This window comes from Alnus glutinosa, chromosome 5, assembly GCF_958979055.1.
Source record: "Alnus glutinosa chromosome 5, dhAlnGlut1.1, whole genome shotgun sequence".
Classification (NCBI taxonomy): domain Eukaryota; kingdom Viridiplantae; phylum Streptophyta; class Magnoliopsida; order Fagales; family Betulaceae; genus Alnus; species Alnus glutinosa.
In genome coordinates this window covers 21,484,242-21,508,598 of record NC_084890.1, presented here as the reverse complement: position 1 = coordinate 21,508,598, position 24,357 = coordinate 21,484,242, and the positions used below count along the sequence as shown (strand labels likewise).

The following is a 24,357-nucleotide window of genomic DNA, read 5'->3' as shown; positions in this document are numbered from 1 at the left end:
AGCTGAACCTAGCTAGCAGCACTTGAACTGGATTGTTTAGTGTGATGCATCGAATCCTTGAAGACCTACAGCAATGAAATCATGTGAAGTTATCCAAGCCATGTGTGATTTCAAGGGACTTACACTGGGAAACATGGAGCCTATTCTACCGCAGCAATCTTTAAGGAGATGAAGTTTTCGGTCAACCAAAAAGACAAAACAAATATAGGAAGAAACAACTTTTCTTTCTTTTGAAAGGCAATGTCCAGAATATTTTTGAAACAAGAGGAAATCTGAGACACAATTTGTCCCCATTCGGCCAGCTAGGAAAAACAAAAAGGAAAAGAAGACCAACTTGAAGAAAAGAAAAGGAAGGAGACGTTAGAGAGGGGTAGGCACCACTATTCAGCTTGTTTTTCAAACCTAGTTTTTCCTTATAAAAACCAAGACACACCATTGTGGAGAGAGTTCCTTTTTCTTATAGAAAAACATAGTCCAGAACGTGACTGGACAGTATCTCCAGTCACGTTGGTTTTGTTATGATTTTAATTCTTTTCTTTACAAGTTTCTGTTCAGATTTATTTTACAAGTTTTGTTCTTTTCATTTTGCAACCCAGAGTTCTTTTCCTGTGTAAAAATTAGATCGTGACTAGACGGTAGCTCCAGTCATGCTAGTTTTGTTCTCATTTCGGTTTTATGTTGCAAGTTCTGATTCTGTTCTTTCTCTTTTTCTTGTTTTTTTTTTTTTTTTTTTTTTTTTTTTTTTTTTTATTCTGTTCTTCTCTTTTTATTTCAAAACCAAGTTCTCTTCTTAAAAAAAAAAAAAAAAATTTAAGACCAGACGTGACTGAGGCTAGCTCCAGTACACGCTGGTGTGCCTCTTCTCTTAGTAGTTGCTTTTTCGTTTTCTTTCTTCTTTTGTAAACGTAGAACAGTTCGGAGTCTTCGAGTTTATATTTCCTATTCTTTCTTTCTTTTATAGCAGAGTTTTGAGTAGTTAGTTTCATTTTCTTGTATTTTCGTTTATTCTTCTACCATTTACTAAGTTTTTTGGGTTACACAGACGTGAGAGGGTGCAGTTTTTAGTTTTCAGTTTCATTTTCCTACTCTTTTTTTTGGCTACAGTCGAGACCTGTTTTTTTTTCTCTGTGGTGGAGAGTGTGTGAGACGTGAGCTGCAACTCCTGTTCTCGCTATCCCTTGCCTTTTCTAGTAGTTTTTTTTTTTTTTTTTTTATCCTTTGGTTCACTGTCCCCTTACACAAGTTTTTTATTATTAGTCTTTTCGGTTTACACAATTTCTTCCCCTGTATGCTCTCTTTTTCTTCCACCCGTTCCAGCAAGTTTCTTCTTAACTTTTTTTTTTTTTTTTTTTTTCTTGTTTTAGTTAATCATGTCTTTTATAGTTGTAACTCAAGTAAATGTGTTGTTTTTAGTCATGAGAGGCTAAATTCCTCAACAAAGGTTGAGGATGAAACCTAACCATTGATAACACACACATTCTTGTTATGCTATTTGTACAATTCGATGTTTATGGAATTATTATTCAAGTCTCCTTCATTTAATTGATTTATGTCTTTAGAATGAATGTTTATTTATTGAAAAGTTGGATATTTAATGTGTTTCAACCGATGGATACATCGATTTATTTGATTGAAAAATGATATCCATTGTGATTTGTTCATCAAACGGATACAATGGATTATTTGATTTCAAATGGGTATTCGTTATGATTTATCTTTGAGTTGGATTCATTAAATGTTTTGACATACATATATTGTTAGGGAACTTGAGTAATGAACAAAGTTAAAATGTTTATCGGGTGTATAAATAAAATACAAGAGTGTGTTGTTTGATTTGGTTAGGTGGATTCTAAAACCTTAGTACTTTTTATCATTTGTTCTTTATCAACTTTAATTTTAGTTTATTATTTTGCATGTTTAAACTCAAAAATTTGGAACTAGGTTAAGATATAATTCGTTTAAATAGAAAATAATTTTTACAACACAATTCCCTGTGGATCGACCTCGCACTGCAAAACGCTATATTGCAAACGATTCGTGCACTTGCGAGTACTTTAAAATTTCACAACACACCACATAATTTCTTTGGAGAGAAATATTCCTTCATTATACCTGGCAACTTCAATTCTCAGAAAGTATTTGAGTCCTCCCAAGTTCTTCATTTCAAATTTAGAGGCCAATTCGTTATGTAGTCTTGATATTTCTTCTTCGTCATCTCTAGTGATAATCATGTCATCCATGCAAACTATCAACACAGTTACCTTGCTCAATTTATGCTTTATGAACAGTGTATGATCTAAGTAGCTTTGCTTAAACCTGTATTTCCGCATTGCCATACTAAACCACCCAAACCAGGCTCGAGGTGATTGTTTCAGACCATACAGTACTTGTTGCAGTTTACACACAACCTTGGTTTCCGGGGATGTAGTGTTTCCCGGGGGAAGGTCCATGTACACTTCTTCCTTAAGGTCGCCGTGTAGAAATGCATTTTTTACATCGAATTGATGTAGTGGCCAGTCAAGATTGGTTGCAAGAGATAACAAAATCCTTATAGTGCTCAGTTTCCCAACTGGTGAAAACGTTTCTCAGTAGTCTACCCCATATGTTTGTGTATAGCCTTTTGCCACCAGTCTTGCTTTGTACCTTTCTATAGATCTCACTGCCTTGTGTTTGATGGAGAATACCCATTTGCATCCTATTGCTTTCCTCCCTTCCGGTGGTGGGACTAAGGCCCATGTGTCATTCTTTAGTAGTGCCTCTATTTCTTCCTTTATTGCCTGAGTCCATTTCGGATTAGACAAGGCTTCCTGATGAGGAAAGTAAGTGCACAAATGCTCTGAGGGGTTTAGATAATCTCCTGGTAGACACGTAGTTAGCAATTGGATACTTTGATCTTCGCTCTTCAACAGCAGGAGAGTATCTTTTTGGTGGCTTTCCACGATTTTCCTTGAATGGTAGTGTATATCCAGCAAAAGTATTCAAGTTACTGATATATGAAAGTGTGTCAAGAGTGTTTATCTTAGGGATATTCTCGGGAGATGGGACTCTTGGTATTGCGGAAGGGGGGGCTTGGCTCAATTTTCGAAGGTGTGTCATGTTCTGACGATGCATTCGGCTTTGTAGGTTCATCCGGACCTGTGTCTAGCCTTGATTGTGGTGCTTCACCTATCATTGTGTCCTTATTTGGCCAGTCACAGTGCACCCAATTTTGCTCTTCATCTCGTGTCACCCTTGAAGGGAAAAGTTAGGGGCAGAGAAAAAAGGTTCGGACTTCAGGAAGGTGACATCCATAGTCACATATAGGTGGAGGGTAGAGGGATCAAAGCATCGATAACCCTTTTGGTGCATGGTGTAGCCCAAAAAGAGACAGCGGAGGGCACATTGGTTCAGTTTGGTGAATTGGTTCTTGTGACGGTGCACATAAGCCACACACCCAAATGCTCGAGGAGGGAGCATGAGGGTCGTGGTAGGGTGACATGGGACGCCAGGACCTAGGGTGGAGTCTGAAATTTTAGGACTTTGGAGGGAAGTTTGTTAAGAAGGTGGACAACGGTGGATACTGCATCGGGCCAGTATCTGGTCAGCACATGATTTCCATGTAGTAGAGCTCGGGCAGTTTCAAGAATATGACGGTTCTTCTGCTCAACTACACCATTTTGTTAAGGGGTTAAAGGACATGACGTCTCATGAATGAGTGCATGGTGGTTGAAGTAGGTGCAGAACCACTGATTAACATAATCGTCGCCATTGTCAGAGCAAATAACTCGAAGTTTGGCAAAAAACTATGTTTGGAGCATCGCATGGAAGGATTGAAAGAATGAGAACACCTCGTCTTTATGTTTCATCAAGTAAAGCCATGTCATACGAGTACAATCCTCAACAAAAAAGAAGAACCAACGAACTCCCGGACCAATAGAGATAAGGGAGGGAACCCACACATCAGTAAAATTCACCGGTTTTTTTACTTCAAAGACCGGTCTAGTGTTTAAAAATTATGGGTTCATACCATGTGTCATAATTCTATGCTTATATATATATATATATATTTGATGATTGTCAAAGTAATTTCCTTATCTACATCAATGAATTTTATAGAATGATGAAACTTCCGACATGCTTCACATGTTTCCAATGTAGAACTCATTATATGTTCCAAAGGAATGATTCTCTAATTCAATTCGAAGAAAAACTTTATCGTTCAAATATAGTTGTGAATGCCATATTTTAATAGAAAAATATAGGGCACATGGCCTTACTGAATACTTGCAACTGTCTTATATTTCCATTGAATGAAGTCAAGAATTTTTGTAAATGGATGTAACAAATAAATATTAAAAAAGAAATAAAAGAAATAAATAAATAGAACTGAACAAAGTATTAATAGTAAGTGAATTGTTTCTAAAATGGAGTTATGGTTCGGTTTTTATTCCCCTTATTGATCTCTAAAATGCTATAAATTCTCAAAGCTATTCAACATTAGTATTAGATATTAATGAATAGCTTTTAAAATATATGCTTCAAGCAAGATAAAACTTGTTTAGTAGGATGTAAAATTTTCTTTCTTATCATATCCTTTCATGAGATAGTGGTTATAAACTCCTTCCCATCAATTCATAATATAGTAGCATCACAATGTAGCATAGACATGTTGAATAATAATACTCAAAGGAAGGGTTGAACTTAGTTTCTAAATGAACAGACTCTCTATCAGAGCAGAGTCCTCTATAAATCTAAAAATAAAAACTCAAACAGAAAATCAAAGAGTCCACTTCAATTAAAATAGTCGGCAAGAATTTAATTCATACCCATGAGACTTGATAAGAATTGCTCTCTCTCTCTCTCTCTCCCTCTTAGACCCATAAGCTTAGACCTAGTAGTAATCCCCACCTTAGCCATGGGATTTTCTACGATACATTTCGTGTTGAGGGATTCTATGCACCTTCTCTTTTTCAGTCTTGGAGCTTCATATATATCCAAAAATAGGACCAATAAGGATTTGTTTCTCAAAACACAGATTTGACTCTCCTCTCTGCTCTTCTTCAAATCTGGCCTCTTGGAAAGTTAATTCAACTCAAATATGAAAGCAAATAATTTAATTATAAAACTAACTTGTAACAAATATTCCATTTAATCAATTCTACTTTGCCAGACAAAAAGCAATAATTTTAACTAATCAAGAATGATGGAAGCTTAATCCTTTTGCTAGATAATCAGGGAAGATGGAAAACTCAGTCCTTTGAATTCTCATTTGCTTAAATGACTGAATGTTGACTACCACATTGTCCATCATTTAGATTTAGAGAAACTTCATCTTTCTTCTAAAAGATCAAATGATGACTTTAGAATATCGTATGCATTCTAAAAAATAATGTACATCTTTGACTATTGGTTATGTTCAAGGATGCTAGAAGTTTTTCGCATGAGGAATGGAGTATGTTAGCATAACCTGTAGATATAGTAATTACAGATACAAAATTACTACCAGCCTCAAAGAGTAAAATAGTAGTCTTACTATTTGTTCTTCATGGATAAGCTATAGTATGTGCATATTGTTCCCATGGAAAGGATAAAAATTTGATGTTACAAAATTCATTGGAAAAACAAAAAAAATTGTTCTTACTTTTTTCATTCACAGTTAGATGAATATATAGGTGAAGTTATCATAGGAGAAATCACTGTGAAAAATGATGAAGCAATGAAGTTTTATATGAAGTCCTAGATAGTAAATAAACTAATATAAACATCCACAAAACCTATCTGACTCCACCCCCTTAGAATCAAACCCTATAACCAGAGTGCAAATCTAGCCCATCCTTTCATTTTATATGCTTGAAGTAGATGTTAGACTAACGTAATCAAACCCCTTCATCCCCCACACGGTGCATGTTAGGGGCAATATCTACAGACAAGGATACATATGTAGGCACAATTCCACAATTGCTATTATTAGTGTCTCGAGAGAGAAGCTAATGATTTTGTTGCCTTTAACACTTTGGGATTAACATTGAATACCCATTGGTGATAATTATAGGTCACTACAATCATTAGCTATACCACATATAAATGTTATTATTATCTACCATAACAAAGCAATGGCTATAAACAAATCTCTTATCTTGTTCTTATATAAGAGACAAGTTATAGGTCTCAAGAGAGTTACATTATTTCAGAAGCACAAACATTGAAGAGCTATAAACAAACCTAATGTTCTCATTTAACTAACTTTTTCCTTGAGTATCTTGTAGAAACTTCAGTTTGATCTTGTTGAGTGTGATTAAAATACTTTTTGCATTAATCCTCTGCTCATGTAACTCAGCACAACACTGCAAAGCCAATCCCATTATGGACGATATACAATTCTCCATAGAAGCATAGTCTCTTTCGGTTCTCAACAAATAGGCATCAACAACTTTAGTTACTGAAAGGGATGAAGATTCCTCTACCCAACGTTTCAAGCTCATTTCTCCAACAAACATATCATCGGTAGGTTTCTTTCTTGTGAAAGTTTCCATCATCAAAATACCATAACTATAGACATCGCCTCTTGTAGAAACAATTCCTTCCAGTCCATACTCTGTTTGTGTACATAAAAAATAATCATGATAACATAATTATATATTCAAAAGATATAAAGTGCTAAAATCAATATTCTACCAAAAGGCTATAGTTATCCGTGCATTCTAGAGTAGAATGACAAATATGCAAGTTCTAGTTGTAGGCTAAAAACATCACCTGGTGCCATATATCCAATAGTAGCGAGAGTTATGGTTCGCATCATAGATTCTCCATCACCTAACAGTTTTGCAATTCCAAAATCAGCCACATGTGCAACCATATCTTCATCTAATAAGACATTGCTCGGCTTCAAATCACAATGAACAATAGGTGTTGAATAACCATGATGAAGGTATTCTAGTGCTGACGCGACATCGATCATTATATTTAGTCTTTGTAAGACACTCAAACAGCGGTCTTGAGAATACAACCATTTCTCTAGGCTTCCATTAGGCATGTATTCCAATACAAAAGATTTGAAGTCCATGTTACTACACGTGCTGATGATTTTGACAAGATTTCGATGACGAATATTGCCCAGTACCTCACACTCTATATCAAAACTCTTGAACGCCCCTTCTACTACCAAGTTGAAAACTTTTATTGCAACAATTATTCCATCTGAGAGTGTCCCTTGGTATACCGATCCAAAACTCCCTTTACCAAGTAAGTTGCTTGCATTGAACCCTTCTGTTGCTTGTAAAAGTTCTTGTTGGGAAATTCTCCTCCACGTAGCTAGTGGTAAAGAGTTTGCCTCTACTGGAATTTGCTTATTCCTTTTTTGGCATCTTATCCACACTAATACAAGAGCAACTACAAGTATTGTTAACCCAATTGTTGGTAATGCATACTTTAGTATATGTGCAATTGCGGTCTTTTTTGGTCGAGAAACACCTTCTTTACATGGAGAAACTTGCAATCGGAGAGCACCACAAAGTCCATCATTTGACATAAATGATGCAGCAGAGAAGTTTACAAATGGTCCTCCTACAGGAATTTTTCCTTGTAGTCTATTGAAAGAGACATTTAGATATCTGAGGTGTGAAAGTGCTTCCAAAGACTTGGGAATCTCTCCGGATAAATTGTTACAAGAAAGATCTAAGAATTCCAAGCTTACCAATGCACCAAAAGATTTAGGAATTGAACCTTCTAATCTATTGTTCGCCAATGAGAGATTAGTTATATCTTTGAGGCCAGCTATTGTTGTTGGGATATGACCAGATAGTTGATTTCTTGATAATTCTAATAATCTCAAGACCTTTAGATTTCCAATCTCAAACGACAATGGGCCATTTAGATAATTTGATGAAATGTTGACCTCCAAAATATATGTAAGGCTCCACAAGTTCAAGGGAATCATAGAAGTTAACTGGTTGGAGTCTAGGTAAAGATATCTCAAAGAAGTCAAATTATTTACACATGTAGGAATAGGTCCAGAAAGCTCATTACGACCTAAATACAACTCAAATAAGTGGTCTAAATGACAAAGATCAGATGGAATGGAACCTTCTAGTTGATTATTATCAAGATGGAGAATTTGAAGCTCGTACAATCTTCTCACTGTAGTTGGAATAGGTCCAGCTAATTCATTGAAAGTTAGGGACAAAGCCATCAATTTGCTTAAATTGCCTATGTCTCTAGGAATGCTTCCCTTGATATCGCAATTATCAATGTAAAGTGTTTCAAGAGAAGTGGAGAGATTTCCAATGGAACTAGGAAGGATGTCATTCAGCGGATTATTTGACAAAACTAAAAGTCTTAGATATGCCAAATTTAGCAATGAAGATAAAAAGCTGAATTCTGGAGTAGAAGATTCAATAGTCAAATTATTTCCGTATAGGTTGAGCACCTGGAGGAGCCTTAAATTACCAAGTGATTTAGGAATCATGCCCGAGAATAAATTGTCATCAAGATCTAGTTTAGTGAGTTGTGAAGCATTGGAGATGGAATTGGGTATTGTTCCACTCAGATTGTTATCTTCAAGAATAAGATGCTGAAGATTTGGTAGAAATAGGCCTAGATTTGATGGAAGATGGCCTGAGAGGCTATTGTTAAACATATAAATTTGTTGAAGTGTTGAGATATTAAAGATCTCAAATGGAATTGGACCAGTAAACTTGTTGTCATCAATAGCAAATATCTCAAGGTTTTGTAGATTACCAATTTCACTTGGTATTGCACCTGGCATAATATGAACAACCATATACATTATTTCTCAAAATAAAAAATAATGTGGTTTAAATGAATCAGACATATAAGTGAAAAAATGTCTAAAAAATAAGCAAAACTTTAGATTAAGAGCTATTAAAACTAAAATGTAATTATATTTGTAAGTCGTCTTGCATCAGGCAAAAATGCATGACAGAATAATGATGGGAGCATTTGTGTTTGTCTAAAGCATGCTTTAAGAAGATAATAATACCCAATGGGCTTAACTTGGTTAAGTGGGTGTTTCCCTTTTCCCTTCCCCAAATTGAATAATCATAATAAAAAATTGGTGAAGTGGCTGTGGGTTGAGGAAGCAATGACCATTGATTACTATTACATGCATGGCAACAGCTAATAATATCTATATCTATATATATGTAAGCCCACAGTGATTAGTAAATGAGCCCTAATATGTCTTTTCCTTCTCTGATTTTATTTTATTTTTTATTTTTATATATAGATATTTTTTTGAACATAATGATCCTTATGAATACATGTAAGTAAGTGGGGGAATAGGATCATCTCCATTTCATTTTATTGGATACTATTTATTTCAAATGAAAGATCGGGACTTAAAGTTGATGCATCTAATAGTGTATATGATATTATTATTGGCACGTCTTTTAAAAATTTAAATAATGTAAAATCATATACACCATTAGATGTATTAATTTTAAATCATAACCATAAAATGAATAATATCCATTTCATTTGAAAGAACACACACAATCCGAGGGGATCATTTACACCATAGTAGCAATAGACAATTAGATAAGTATCCACTCGAATTTTCTATTTTCCTAGAGTTTTTCTTTAAATCTTTTTGTTTCTTGGTATGTTATGGACAAATTATTTGTACTTTCAATTGAAAGGTACCCCATCGATCTGAGGCAATAAAAAGGCACATATCCTCGGTCAATGATGTCGTCCATATAGTAAATAAACTAAAACAGGATTAAACATACCTCCAAAATTGCTATTAGAAAGGTATAACACTCTAAGCATGCTTAAGTTCCCAATTGTCAAAGGTACTCTTCCTGTGAATATAAAATAGTTACCATAATTAGAAACAAATATTAAAGTTTGTTTGTCCATGAAAGGCTAAAACAACACTAAACAAACCCACCAAATTGGTTATAGCCAAAGTATAAATTGGTAAGCCTGTAAATCATTGATTTGATTACAATACTTATCTATTCAAATTCACCTATAAATACTTTAACAAAGAGTACAACATATGGGTTGATTTGAGCGTTGAAGTTATTGAGCTGTATAGAAAGGACGAAAAGAAAAGTCTAATTACTTGAAGTCTGTTGTTTAATCTCGTTTCAGGCAACATGCTCTGTGATTATTTTGTTGTTTTTGTTGAGGAAAAGAAAAAAAACAACGGATCGAGGACGTTTAGTCTTTTGCTAATTTTTATTGGTATGCTAATATATTATTGTTACTGGAAATCTTCTTGTTTTGTTGCACTACTTGATTTGCTCATGCAAGCGCGCAGTTACATCAGAAAAACCCAATCCACATATCTTACCGATAACCGATCAACACTAGCTTATTTAAGATTATGTTAGCAAGTTTAAAATGTATTTTTTGTATCGAAAAAGTTGTGCTAAACAAAAAGATGATTTGGTTGGTAAAAAGTTCCACAAGTAATTATTTGACCTTTTTACTCTAAAAATGGCAAAAACACATTTTTGGAAAATCATAAAAATGAAGCTTTTCCTAAAAAGTTATTTTTCACTTTAAAAACTATATTTCTCAACACCATCTCAAGCATGCTATAACAACCACTTTTGATTTGCGTTAAAAGAGATTAAAAAGTACTTTTAGTATATAAAAAATTGTGCAAAACATCATTTTGATAAAAATAAAAAATAAGAAAAAGAGTACTTTTTTAACTCTTTGCTCTTAAAAAGGCCGAAAGGCAATTCGCAAAAAAGCATGAAAATTAATTAATTAATTAATTTATTTATTTTTTTTGGATATAAAAAATTTATTTCCCAAAACAATCCCGAAAAGTTGTTAAATTAGGAGCACGGCTCTTCTAACCCAAAGGATAAACATTCTAGCAACAATAAATCACACTATGCTTGTTAACATGTTTTGGGGGTTTTTTTTTTTTTCTTTTGGTTCAAAAAAGTGTTTTGATACGATACAAATGTAAAGCCAAATATTTTTTTATTAGTATTTTATGTTTAGATTGTTTGTTAATATTTTTATTTGAAAATATTACTATCTACTAGAATTTTATTTTTTTTCCCCAAGTTCCTTTCATCATTTTGTCCTCTTTAATGTTGTTACAATTATTTTGTACTTTCAATTGAAAGGTACCCAATCCAAGGCAATAAAAATGCACATATCTTAAGTGAATGATGTCATCCATATAATCAATAGACTAAAAAAGGACTATCATACCTTCAAAGTTGTTTTGGCCAAGGAATAATACCGTGAGCATGGTTAAGTTTCCAATTTCTGGAGGTACTATTCCTGTGAATCTATTGATTGACATCGATAAAATTTGTAGTTGTTTACACTTAAACAAAGTGGATGGGATAGTACCTATAAAACATTTATCATTTAGAAATAAATATAAAATTTCCCTAAGCAACTAAAGACTTAACAAACACTAAACAAATATACCTTCAAAATTGTTTCTGACAAGGTATAACTCCGTGAGCTTGGTTAAGTTCCCAATTTCTGAAGGTACACTTCCTATGAATATATTATCTGATAATATTAAAATTTGCAGTTGTTTGCAATCGAACAAAGTAGGTGGAATAGTACCTGTAAAACAGTTACCAATAGAAACAAATATTAAAATTTGTTTCTCCTCAAAATTAAGGCTAAAGTAACACTAAACAAACCTTCAAATTTATTACATCTAAGGTATAACTTGGAAAGCATGGTTAAGTTATCAATTTTTGGAGCTACTCTACAGTCTATACCTGTGAAATTATTAGCCTGCAACGATAAATATTGCAGTTGTCTGCACTTGAATAAAGTGGGGGGGAGTTGGCCATAAAACAGATTAAATGATACATCAAGCATTTGTAAGTTAGGAAGATGATTAAACATATCTTCTGGGAGTGTACCGGACAACGTATTAGAGTAAAGAACTATGACTTGTAGTGATGGCATGCTGGAAATAATGGAGGGCATCGGGCCAGAAAGCATGTTTTCTGTGAGATAAATTTCCTGCAAAGTGGATATATTAAAGATAGAGAAAGGTATGGAGCCCATAAGCTTGTTATATCCAATATCCATTATTTCCAATGCAGACATGTTAGAAAGAGATGGTGGAATAGCACCCGTGAAATTGTTACCAGATAGAGAAAAAAATTGTAGTTTAGATAATAGCCCCATCCATGATGGGATTTCTCCACTAAAGTCATTGAATGTAAAAGATAAGTGTCGCAACCGGTGAAGACCAGTAAACTCATTGGGCACAAAACCATGAAAACTGTTGTTGTCGATGTTTAGGCTAATAAGAAATGAAAGGTTTCCCATGTGCGGAGGAATGGTGCCTATGAGACCCATATAAGAAAGGTTTAAGGCTGTGACTCGATGATGGCGGAAACCACAAGTGATACCGATCCAACTACAAACAGAGATGCTAGTGGACCAGTTGTCTGCTAAAACATTGTAAGGGTCATAAGAAATTTGAGCCTTTAAGACAAGAAGAGCTGATTGATCGGTGGTAATGTTGGGAACAATTGCAAAAGCTAGAGTTGAGATGTAAGATTGTAACATAAAAAATGCCACACAAAGGGAGTATAGCAAACAAGTTCTCTCCATGAGTAGTGAATGTTGGTTGAGGTACTGAGGATGTGTATGGATAGTGAGACTGGTGCATATAAGGAGCTAGATTGCAGCTTGAAAGATTTTAAGGAAAAAAATATGGGATTTTGGAAAAAAGAGGGTGGGATGGTGCGGGTGTTGACGTCATTGACTTCTAGATATTTCTTGTAGAGGATAAACAAACAGTTTTATCAGGTAACAAATGAGATTTGATATGAAATTATATCAAATAAAATAAAAGGCACTTACTTCTCTTCATTTTGTCACCGACATGTCAATGGATCTTTCATGGAAAATTGGTGAAAGAATCCGACCACTTCTCCAATTGCGCGTACAGAGGATCTGCAATAACCTTTGTCAATCATATGCATCCAGCTGTCTGCATTGTCATTTCAGTCACCACCTTATGGGTGGTGCATTACCCTATACCATTAAACGTAAATGCCACATTCATCCCCTTATCCTTACACGGAGACAATTTCTCCTGTTGAAGATGATCAAGATCGAGGATTGCGAGCCGGACGAATTCTACTGTGATGCTTGTGAGGAAGAAAGACACTCATTATTACCCGTCTATTATTGCGATGAATGTGGTTTTTACTATTATATGTGGGGAGTGTGCATTTGAGAAGGACAGATTAAGAGTATGTCTATCATTTTTCATATCAGAAAGACGTTACAAATTGTTGAAAATCATTTCCTGAAAAATTAAAATTTCCCTTTGATATGTAAGGATCAAAATCATCTAAATTCCTTAATTTTGGCTAATCAAATCGTCAAGGATTTCCACTTAAATTAAGGTGACTAAATCCCATAACTAATAGTAATTTAATCATCAAATTTTTTGATTTTGATAAGGACCATTCTAAGGCAATTTCATTCTACATTCTTCTATTTTTAATAATAATAATAATAAAAAGTTATTTATTTTCTTAATGCAATAGCCATTACGCCTTATTTTCCCAGATGCTTCTAAGAGTGGAAAAATGAAACAATTACGTCAGTTAATCGATGAAATTTGATCTGAAATTACATATTTATTTTGCTTTAAATTTCATACAATAAAGTTTTAAATTTGTTACTAATTTAAATTTAAATATGAGATGTACAGAAGATGTATAAGAGATGTAAAAATATCATTTTTTTTTATTTATAAAATAGTTTTGAAGAGATTAAATAAAAAAAAAAAGAAAAAAAGAAAAGAAAAGAAAAGGTGTAGACTAATAATAAGAGTGAAGTTGAAATGCATATTAATTATTAAAGTTTGTCGTCCACTCATAAGAAAGTAATGTGAATGATATTAATTATTAGTTTGTCGTCCACTCATAAGAAAGTAATGTGAATGATAATTTATTAAATTGTTGCGTCCACTCATAAGAAAATAATGTCAAAGATAATTTATTAAATTGTTGCCCGAATCTTACGCATAAAGGTCTAATCTATGACCATCTGATATTTAAAGAGATTAAGAAAGAACGAGTAGATGAAAGAATGTCTAGATTAATAATAGAAAATATTGAAGAAAGTATTCTCTTGTTAATCATAACAAAAATTACATATTTCTTTTCTTTTTCTCTCTTTGAATCAAGTAAATTCCTTATCGTGACATATTGTTCCTTGATCCTCTCTTTCTAGTAAATAACTTGGGCTTCGTTTGTTTTAGCGTAAAATGTTTTAAGGAAAATTGAAAATATTTTCCACTGTTACATTTTTCTGTGCTTGGCATGTACAGAAAATTACAAATATTTTTTATATTTTTATTCAATCATATTAATATATGAAAATCAAATTGTATTCACAACATAAAAATACTAATATAAAAAAAAAATTAAAAAAATTAACCTAATAGTTTTTGAGCTCCAGAGTGATGTGGCACAGGTTTGTTGGTGGCTGACAGTAGCCCGGTGGTGGTTCGATAGTTGTCTGGGGGTGGATTAGTGGTGGTCCAACGCCTGGTGTTGGATCAGTTGTGGCTTAGGGGTGGTTCAAAGTTTGCTCGGGGGTGGCCTCGTGCTAAGTCGATAGTGGCCTGGGAGTGGTCCGGTGGTTTGAGGAGAAAGTCAGACTCAAAAAATGATTTACGAAATTTAAAAATAATAATCTTTTTCCAAAACTAATAAAGCTTTTTTGTCAAACCGAAAAATATTTTCGGTCGCACCAAACACTAAAAAATACAAAAAATATTTTCTAGAAAATATTTTTATGCCAAAACAAACGTTAACATTGGCTTGGCTTAAGAATGTTGTGTGCTCTGGGGTGTAGAAATAGGCATGATCGATGGAGATATTCCATGTGCAACCATGTCTTCATCTAGTTATACATACCCATTTCTGTGATTAAGAATGCCGTGCACTACAATGTAGAAATAGCGGTGATGGAGATATTCCAATGCAATTTCAATGGTGATTATTAATCTTTGAAGGAAATACTACCACATTAATTGTATTCTTGCACCAGTTTTCTGAATGTCTAAATATTAAGGAATCATTTATTTGAAGCAGTATCAGGATTAAGGGCGAGTTTAGGAAGGAAGGGGACGAAAATGTTGGCTATCAGGGTGAATTTAATAGTCTTCTCGGTTCTTTTTTTGCCCTCTCTGAAGGTCATTGCAAAAGTGAAAGCCATAGGTTTGTTCTTTCCTTTTTTCTTATTTATTTATTTCTTTTTATTTTTTTCGAAACAAAGTAAAGTCATTTTATGGAGAAGTTTTAATTTTGTAATATCTAACAGTTTCACATGATGTAGCGTCATTTAAAACTCTTAAATTAACCACATGGCAATAATTTTTTTTATTTTTTTTATTTTTAATAATACTTTGAATTTCATTGAACTCATAAAGATAGAGTAAGTTGATCTGATAAAACTGAGTCATCGATACAATTAGGGATGTCTTCCATTCATACCTGATCGATTACTTGTTTAATAGCTGCTTTAGCTAAACCATGAGTAGCATAATTTTATTACCTCCTTACTAACATTGTAACGCCCAGCAAAAAAGAATTTCAAATACAAATAATTAATGAAAATATGATAATTAAATTTAAGTAGTATTTATTATGGTAATATTTGGATTAATTATTTTAATCAAGGAAAGCATTAGTTGTTTAGTTTAAGGTTAGTTGCTAGTAGTAGGCTTGACAATTCAGGTTGGCGGGTCGGGTTCGTGTTAACCCGACTGATCCGCCAACATGTTTATGCTAAACCCGAACCCGACCCGATTATTAATTAGGTTGGAACATGTGACCCGAACACTACCCGATGGATAGAATTATTTAACGGGTCGTGTCAACCCAACCCGACCCAAGTTTTTTGAATTTTTTTTTTTTTTTTTTTTACCTTTTATCAGACTAGCCCCCTACAGTGTAACTCGCGCAGTCACACCTTCCCCTTCTTTCTCTCTTCTTGTTCTTTCTTCTCCTTTCTCCTTCTTTTTCTTTCTACGCACTCTCTTCCCGAACCTTCTCTCCTTCTTTCTTGTTCTCCTTGTTGGTCTCCCCGAAACACACACAGAGCAGAGATGAGAAGAAAGACCGAGAGTGAGAGATTAAGAGATTGAGAGAGAGATTCAGAAACACAGAGAGAGACCAAGAGATTGATTGATTGAGAGGGAAGGAGACCCTTGACCTGTGAAAGGGTCTAGGCTGAGAAATTCAGAAACGCAGTGGGCAGTGTGTGCGGTGCGGCTAGGGTTCCGTTTCTATTGCTTGACATTTCTCTTTCTTTTATATATATATATATAGTTGTGTAATAATTGTGTCACGGGTTGACCCACCAAACACAATTATAATTGGGTCATATTCGGGTTGACCTGAACCCGATAATGCAAAACCTAAACCCTGTATTTTCATGTCGTGTTCATACTGGATTTGCGGGTTGTGTCAAAAATTGCCAAGTCTGGCTAGTAGTTAGAACTAGTAATAGATAATATTTTTTGAAGTGATTTAGAAAATGAAAATAAACTATTGACTTCTTAAATAAACCAAGTGTGTGTGTTTGTGTGCAACAAAATATCTTAAATGCGGAATTTAAAAAGACAAGATATTTGTTGACGAAGTGGAAACTCAATTAAGAGAAAAACCACTCCAGAGCAGCCAAACCTAGGATATCCACTATTCAGAAAACAAAGCTAGTACATAGACAATAACACTCACATACTCGATGCAGCGATCGTATTTAGCACTCTGATGTGTAACCCAACACGAACGCTTCCCAACCAAGTCTCCTACTTGAAGGGGTCTTCAATAGAATCATTTACCTTAGAGTCGACCCCTAAGATAGACTTCACACGAACAAGGAACACACACCAGCAACGGCTTGAGAGCTAGCAGATCTTCAATTCTCTCTAAACACCCTCTCAAAGCTAAGAGAATTCAATACCGAATTTTGTCAATTTACAAGCCTAGAGCCCCCTATTTATAGGTTTAAAGAGACCCCAAAACTGCTGAGATTTGGACTCTGGCGATCGAGCATCCGGACGGAAGTTAGTCACGTTCGGACAGATTTCTGTGATATCCTTCAGAAATAGCGCAATTCTATCCTTATCAGGTCCACGTCCAAACGGCTTGACCGAGCGTCCGGACGGTCTTCGCTAAACTCCTTGTAACGTTTGAACGGAACACTGGAATATTCTAAATTGCTGGATAGCGTTTGGACGTGTTGCCATGTCGTCTGGACGGCTTGTAGAGACTTCCCAAACAATGTCGACTTTTGAAATCCAACTCCGTGTTGAATATGGATTAACCTAGCATCCGGACAGTGTTGCTTTAATGTTTGGATGTCTTCAACATAATCTGTAAGACACTGAGGGGCATCTAGACGCCTTCAAAGGCTTGTCCGGACGATTGCACAGGAACGGTTCATTTGTCTTGGATTTTGCAAGGAATCTTCATGGACATCTTCTAGAAACTTTTGATCAGTCACAAGCTTTGATTTGAAAATTGTTTGAATATATGAAGACTCTGAATAAACACCGATTATCCTGTTTAAAAAGCAACATTTACATAAAGTGTTTTTGTCATCTAGAATGTAGCCAACATAAAATACTAACAAACTCCCCCTTTGGCCATTTTGGGACAAAAAACACTTGACCGGTTTGGAAATACATTCCCAGTCCAAAAACCAAAAAATACTCCCCCTTTTTGTCACACAATGACAAAGGGGAAACATAGTATAAGAGAAAACCACAATTACTAAAATTCAAACAACAAGAATAATAGTAAAGTGTCTCATCAAAAGCTCAAATCAACATAAGAGAAAATCAAAACCTCAAGATATCACATTTCCTAAATTTGAGCCACTTCGACTTCCTGCTCTTGAAGCCAGGAAACCATAGACTTAAAATTTTCAATCACTTAAGTCTTCTTGCCCGAAACCGATCATCTGCAGAATGAAATCCTCTAAACAAGTGGTCTGCAAGACGATAAAGAAGATTCACCACCGAATCTCTAGCTGGTGCAAATCTAGACGAAGAAGTTATGGAAGACTGTGTATGAGCAGGGGGAATGAGCTCATCTGAAATCTAAGACCTTTGGAATTTTGAACATACTACTTCAAATTTAGTCAATTTTCCAAAGAGCCCTTTGTCTGACACTATGCTGAAGCCGCTGGACTACATATTCCTGAAAAGATTTAAACAGAAATCTATCCAAAAATAACACCACAAGGAAATATTAGATCCTGTTAGTTTAAAAAAAAAAAGTGGTATTATGATGGCTATCAATTGGATGCATATAGAAATACAAAAGTAGATATAGCAATCCAAAAGGCATAGATTAGTAATATCCATCTAGCATAAAGATAGAAAAAGATATTCATGCACAATCTCTCAAACCATAATCAATTAAAGATTCTAATACTCTAAAAAGAACCAAAGCTTAAGAGAATAAGGAAAGTCAAAGGAAATACTTGGGAATGAGAAACGATGTGCAGAGAATGCCAAAATTTAGGGATCTTTCCGAGAGAAAACACACACAACATGACATGATAAAATAGGCAAAAAGTAGTGTGTGCTTGGCAGAGAAACCAAAAAGTATGCGTCCGGATGTGGTTCATACTCGTTCGGACGGCATGCTGTCAGATAAGAGATCGACAGAGCCGAGCACGTCTGGACGCAAGACCATGACCGTCCGAATGCTTCACACTAGAAGCTGAAAAACAAAGGTTGCTATCAGGGTGAATTTAGTAGTCTTCTTGGTTCTTTTTTTGCCCTCTCTGAAGGTCATTGCAAAAGTGAAAGCCATAGGTTTGTTCTTCCCTTTTCTTTTCTTTTTTTCTTTTTTTTTTTTTTTTTTTTTTTTTTTCTTTTTTCTCAACAAAGTAAAGTCATTTTATGGAGGAGTTTTAATTTTGTAATATCTAACGGTTTCACATGATGTAGCGTCATTTAAAACTCTTAAATTAACCACATGGCAATATATACGCACACCAATATGCGAATTTGTTACTTTTGTGGTGGTTGAATTGAATGTTAATAACTTTTTCTTTTCTTTTTTTTAATAATAATTTGAATTTCATTGAACTCATAAAGATAGAGTAAGTTGCTCTACCCGATGTGACTTGAACGCTACCCGATTGTGAACCGGGTAACCCGAACACAACCCGATGGATAGGATTACTTAACGGATCGTGCTAACCCGACTCGACCCGATTTTTTTGAAAGATTTTTTTTGTTTTTTAACCTTTTATCAGACTAGCCCTCGACAGTGTAACTCGTGTAGTCACACCTTCCTCTTCTTTCTCTCTTCTTATTCTTTCTTCTCCTTTCTCCTTTTTCTTTCTACTCACTCTCTTCCCAAACCTTCTCCCCTTCTTTTCTTCTTTCTTGTTCTCCTTTTTGGTCTCACCGAAACACACACAAAGTAGAGAGGGAGAGAGCAAAGAGATGAGAAGAAAGACTGAGAGTGAGAGATTAAGAGATTGAGAGAGAGATTCAGAAACACAGAGAGAGACTGAGAGATTGACTAATTGAAAGGGAAGGAAACCTGTGACCCGTGAGAGGGTCTAGGCCGAGAGATTCAGAAACGCAGTAGGCAGTGTGTGGAGTGCAGCTAGGGTTTCATTTCTATTTCTTGAACTTTCTCTCCTTTATATATATATATATATATAGCCGTGTTATAATCGTGTCACAGGTTGACCCGAACCAGATAATGCAAAACCCAAACCCTGTATTTTCATGTCGTGTTCATACCGGATTTGCGGGTTTTGTCAAAAATTGCCAAGCCTAGCTAATAGTTAGAACTAGTAATAGAAAATATTTTTTGAAGTGATTTAGAAAATAAAACTAGAGGTTTAAATAAAAAAATAAATATTTGATTTGGTCAACAAAAGTGTCTATGAGAAATAAAGAATGGTGTAGGAAACATGTAGGAGACAAGGCTAAGGCCTAGCTATGTAGACATGCGAGTTTGTAAGAAAAGAAGAAGAAGAGAAGTTTCACGTAGGTTCCTTTTGAAAAAGGAAGTCTTGACTTGGTTTAAAAAGGTAGCTCTCTCATTTAAGAGAAGTGACATAAATAAATAAAAAATAAATATAATTTATAGATGGGAGACTTTCGTAGCATTTATAACTCTACTTTCAAAGCTATCTTTTACCCTTACTTTTTTTTTTTTTTTTTGAATAATCTTTTAGCCTTACTATATGGCTTTCAAAGCTACATAAACTTTTACTTTATGTATAAACAAATAAAAATGTTAGAAAGAAAGCTTTAACAATGAAGACGGGCATGCCTTACATTTCTTATAGAGAAACTTTCTGTCAGTAGAAACGAAGGATAAAGCATGCGCTTCTCTTCATTTAATTCATCTCCACGTTTTATCTATTAATTGCACCTCCTTCGTCCATGTTCAGATAAATTCAAAATACACATGCCGCCTTTAGACAAGATGAGAAATAAAGGTAGGCTACATTAAATGCTTGGCAACCAAATGAGCCAAAGAAGACCAATCGTGAGAGAAGCAAATCCCAACAAAATCATTCAATAGTTTGGTGAGAGAAGTATTGAATATTACACATTCAAGCCCATTGATTCACATATGTTAATTTCTTAGTTTTGTTATAGTTTGATGCTTTGTATTGTTTTTGTGTTTTCTTGTATTTTACAGGTTTTGGAAGAAAATCCATCAAATTCCAAGATTAGAATGAAGTCGGCAAACTCACATTTGGAAATTTTCAACTCCAAATCAATTTTGGATTTAAGAAAAGAGAAATCAGCAAAATCTGTTATTTTTGAAAAAATCTAGAATGAGCATGTCTCTGTATTTTAATCTTAATCTTCTGCTCAAGTATCAGATTGCGATGATATTGGTTACGTTGGAAAGCTAGGATCCCCCCTCAGAAGATTTTGAAAGCTTAAGTTTGATTTTTTATTTCTTTCTTTCAGAGATGGCACATGGTGGCCGACGCAAGGACTAAATGCGGTTGGTCACAGTGATCGAAGAAGGGCATTTAATAACAATAGGCCTAAAGAGGGCAAATTATGGAGCCAAATGAGAGCCAACTGTGGGCTAAAATGAGGTAAACTATGGGTTTTCAATGGGCCTGGGTTTACAATAGAGAGAGAGAGAGAGAGAGAGAGAGAGAGAGAGAAGCAGAAGAAGAAGAAGAAGAAGAAGAAGAAGAAGAAGAAGAAGAAGAATTTATTGCAAACTTAAGCTTTCAAATTGTTGGCTCATTTGTAATCTGAAAGCTTGACTTTCTAATAAATTCTTCTTCTTCTCCTTCTTCTTCTTCTTCTTCTCTCTCTCTCTCTCTCTCTCTCTCTCTCTCTTTGCTAGAGATGACAATGATTGATGACGATGACTGGAGGCGGTTACCGACGGTGGTTGGAGATGCACCTTAAATTTTAATAGGCCAACTATGTGCCAAAATCAAAGCCAACTATGGGCTAAAAAGGGCATGAGTTTTAAACAATACCACAAATGACAAAAAAGGATAAGCCAACTATGGCCAAAACAAGAAACAATTATGGGCTGAACAAAGGCCAAAAGAATGGGCCAATTATGAGCAAAAAATCAGAGCTAAGTATGGGCTGAAATAGTCAACTTGCACTACAAAAAAAATTGGCATTTTGAGATGTTTTAAGGCCTAAAAAGGGCTCAAAACGGTTTGAGCCATTTTGTTTGAGATGTGTATATATATATATATATATACTAAATAAGCATATAATATACTAGCTAATTAAATATAGTATTACATATTAATTATAATATGTTGATAATAGTATTTGTATAGTATGTTAAACAAACCTATTAATTAGTTATTAATACTTAGTATATATCATATATTGTATAGTTAGTATATAATTGGTATATATATATATATATATATATATATATATATATATATATATATATATATATATATATATATCACATTATTCATGGTTAATTAATAATACTTTTATATATATTATACTTATATTATAGTTACTTAGTTATATAGAATATATTAGACTTATTACTTACTCACATTATAGTTACTTAGTTAGGATTGATCGGATGGTCTATCGATCATATTATTCTATCGTGATCTATCAGACTACTACAGTAGGATCGATTGGATGTTTGATCGAACCTTTACTGTGTCAAGTCTTATTGATCGAACTCTATCATGATTAATCAAACCAATGCAATAGATTCAATCGGATGTTTGATTGATCGAACTCCATCACTATCAATCAGACTAATGCACTAGGATTGATTGGATGTTCAATCGATTAGAGTAATACACTTGGATCGATCGAATCTTCTATTTGATCCTATGATCCTATCATGATCGATTGGACTAGTACTTAGGATCAATCACACATAAGATTGAACTTTCACTGTGTCAAGTTTGATTGATCGAACTTTATTACGATCGATGTGAACAGTGTGCAACAAAATATTAAATGCGAAATTAAAGGAGACAAATATTTTGTTGACAAAGTGGAAACTCAATTAAGAGAAAAACCACTCCCGGGCAGCCAAACCCAGGATATCCATTATTCAGAAGACAAAGCTAATTACAAAGTAGTAGCACTCACATACCCCTGATACAGTGGTGGTACCTTGCACTCTAACATGTAGCCTAACACGAACGCCTCCCAACCAGTTCTTCTACCTGAAGGGGTCTTCAATGGAATCCTTTACCTTAGGGCCAACCCCTAAGATAGACTTCACAGCTGATCAAATCACACACTGGCAAAAGCTAGAGAGCTAGCAAATCTTCAATATCTCCATAAACACCCTCTCTAAGCTGTAAGGAATTCACTACCGAATTCTATATCGAATGCATGCCTAGAGCATTTTATTTATAGGCTTTAGAAAACCTAAAACAGGTCAAAAACAGAGTCTCTAGCACGCGCGTCCGGACGGCAGCCTTGGGCGTCCGGACGAGCAACTGTTTCCTTGTTAGAAAAGCAATTCTAGAAAATTCTTGAATTTTGGCAAGGCCGTCCGGATGCCTGATGTTTCCGTCTGGACGGGGGAATTCAGGACGATTCTAACGGCCGTCCAAACTACTAATTGATATAATTTTTTGTTAGCTTTCCAACGACGCTGATTTCGTCCCAATCTAATATTTGAGTAAAAATTTATGACCAAAATACTCGAGGGTGTCCGGACGGCTTAACCGAGCGTCCTGACGGTCAACTGCAACCGCCTTTCCAAAATAGCTCTAAAAGCTTCCATAACAAGGCCGTGTCCTGATGGTGTTGCCCTAGCGTCCAGACGATTGTACTTCAGCTGCACGTAATTACCATAATAAGGCTTTGAGCGTTCGGACGGTGCTTTGGACAGCTGGGTGTCCGGACGGTATGACATGTCGTCCGGACGGGTGACAGGGAACTGAATTTTCTGACTTGTAATCTGTGCAGAATTTTCTAGAAGCACTCGGAATAGTGGAATCCCTATTTAAAAAGAATCTTTACAAAGAAGTGATTTTGTCCAACAGAATGTGGCCAACTACAGACTAACAAACTCCTCCTTTGGCCATTCTGGGACAAAAATCACTTGACTGGTTAAAAATACAATCTCGGTCCAAAAATAAAAATTTCTCCCCCTTTTTGTCACAACAGGACAAAGGGTAAAATAGAGTAATAAAAAAAAATCAAACACACCAAAAAAAAAAAAAAATTACTCCCCCTCAAGGTCTCAGAAGGACCAGGGTAAACAGAGTAATATTATCTAGGAGTTTAACAAGAGTAGCAAAATATAAACCAAAAGTCCCAAAAAATTAAAGTAATTAACAAAATAAAACAAACAACAAAAGCTCAAGCATCCTCTGCCATAGGCGCATCATCCTCATCGTCACTGCTGGGAGGATGATGAAACTTGAGGCACTCCTGGAGATCCAGCTGGTTCTGCTCTACACAAAGGTTGATGGAGTGAACCGCCTACTGCATGGTAGAGATGGATTGCTGCATGGATGACATAGAGAGCTGCATAGTACTCATGCCTCCCTGAATAGTGGCCAGGGTCTCCATAATCTGAGAATAGCTGACATCCGACTGTGATGGCGGAGCAGTCTGGGAGGAAGACGCTACACTCAGTATGCCTACAGGAATAGGAGGAGGCAGGGGCACCTCATCATCATCCGGATCATCTCTCCGCAGCTGAGCATTTGACTTCATCAGCATCTGCTTGCTGAGTGGATCCTGGATCTTCATCTTTGGCTCGCCAGCAATACTGATGCCTGACTGTAGTATAATTTGTGTGAGCAGGCAGCAGAATGGAAGACCAGTATTGCTCTCATCACGGGCCTCCAAAATAACGCCTAAAATATGCTTGCACAGGCAGAAGGGCAAGTGAAGATGAA

The 24,357-nt window shown here is 35.1% G+C and overlaps 1 protein-coding gene across 3 annotated transcripts; it reads right to left on the bottom strand.

Moving 5' to 3' along the window:
- Nucleotides 1-6,028: 6,028 nt before the first annotated feature.
- On the bottom strand, nt 6,029-13,013 carry LOC133867845 (probable LRR receptor-like serine/threonine-protein kinase At3g47570). 3 transcript variants are annotated; one of them, XM_062304609.1, is made up of 7 exons: nt 12,814-13,013; nt 11,712-11,961; nt 11,407-11,550; nt 11,182-11,325; nt 9,729-9,800; nt 6,733-8,736; nt 6,033-6,574 (listed from the first exon to the last, which is right to left on the bottom strand). In XM_062304609.1, the coding sequence occupies exons 2-7, from the start codon at nt 11,938-11,940 to the stop codon at nt 6,219-6,221; spliced, it is 2,949 nt and encodes a 982-aa protein (XP_062160593.1). In that variant the 5' UTR covers nt 11,941-11,961; nt 12,814-13,013; the 3' UTR covers nt 6,033-6,218. The 3 variants fall into 3 exon arrangements, with proteins under 3 accessions (XP_062160591.1, XP_062160592.1, XP_062160593.1); XM_062304607.1 differs by lacking the exon at nt 12,814-13,013 and having other exon boundaries at nt 6,029-6,574; nt 11,712-12,591; XM_062304608.1 differs by lacking the exon at nt 12,814-13,013 and having other exon boundaries at nt 6,030-6,574; nt 11,859-12,591.
- Between the last annotated feature and the right edge of the window lie 11,344 nt (nt 13,014-24,357).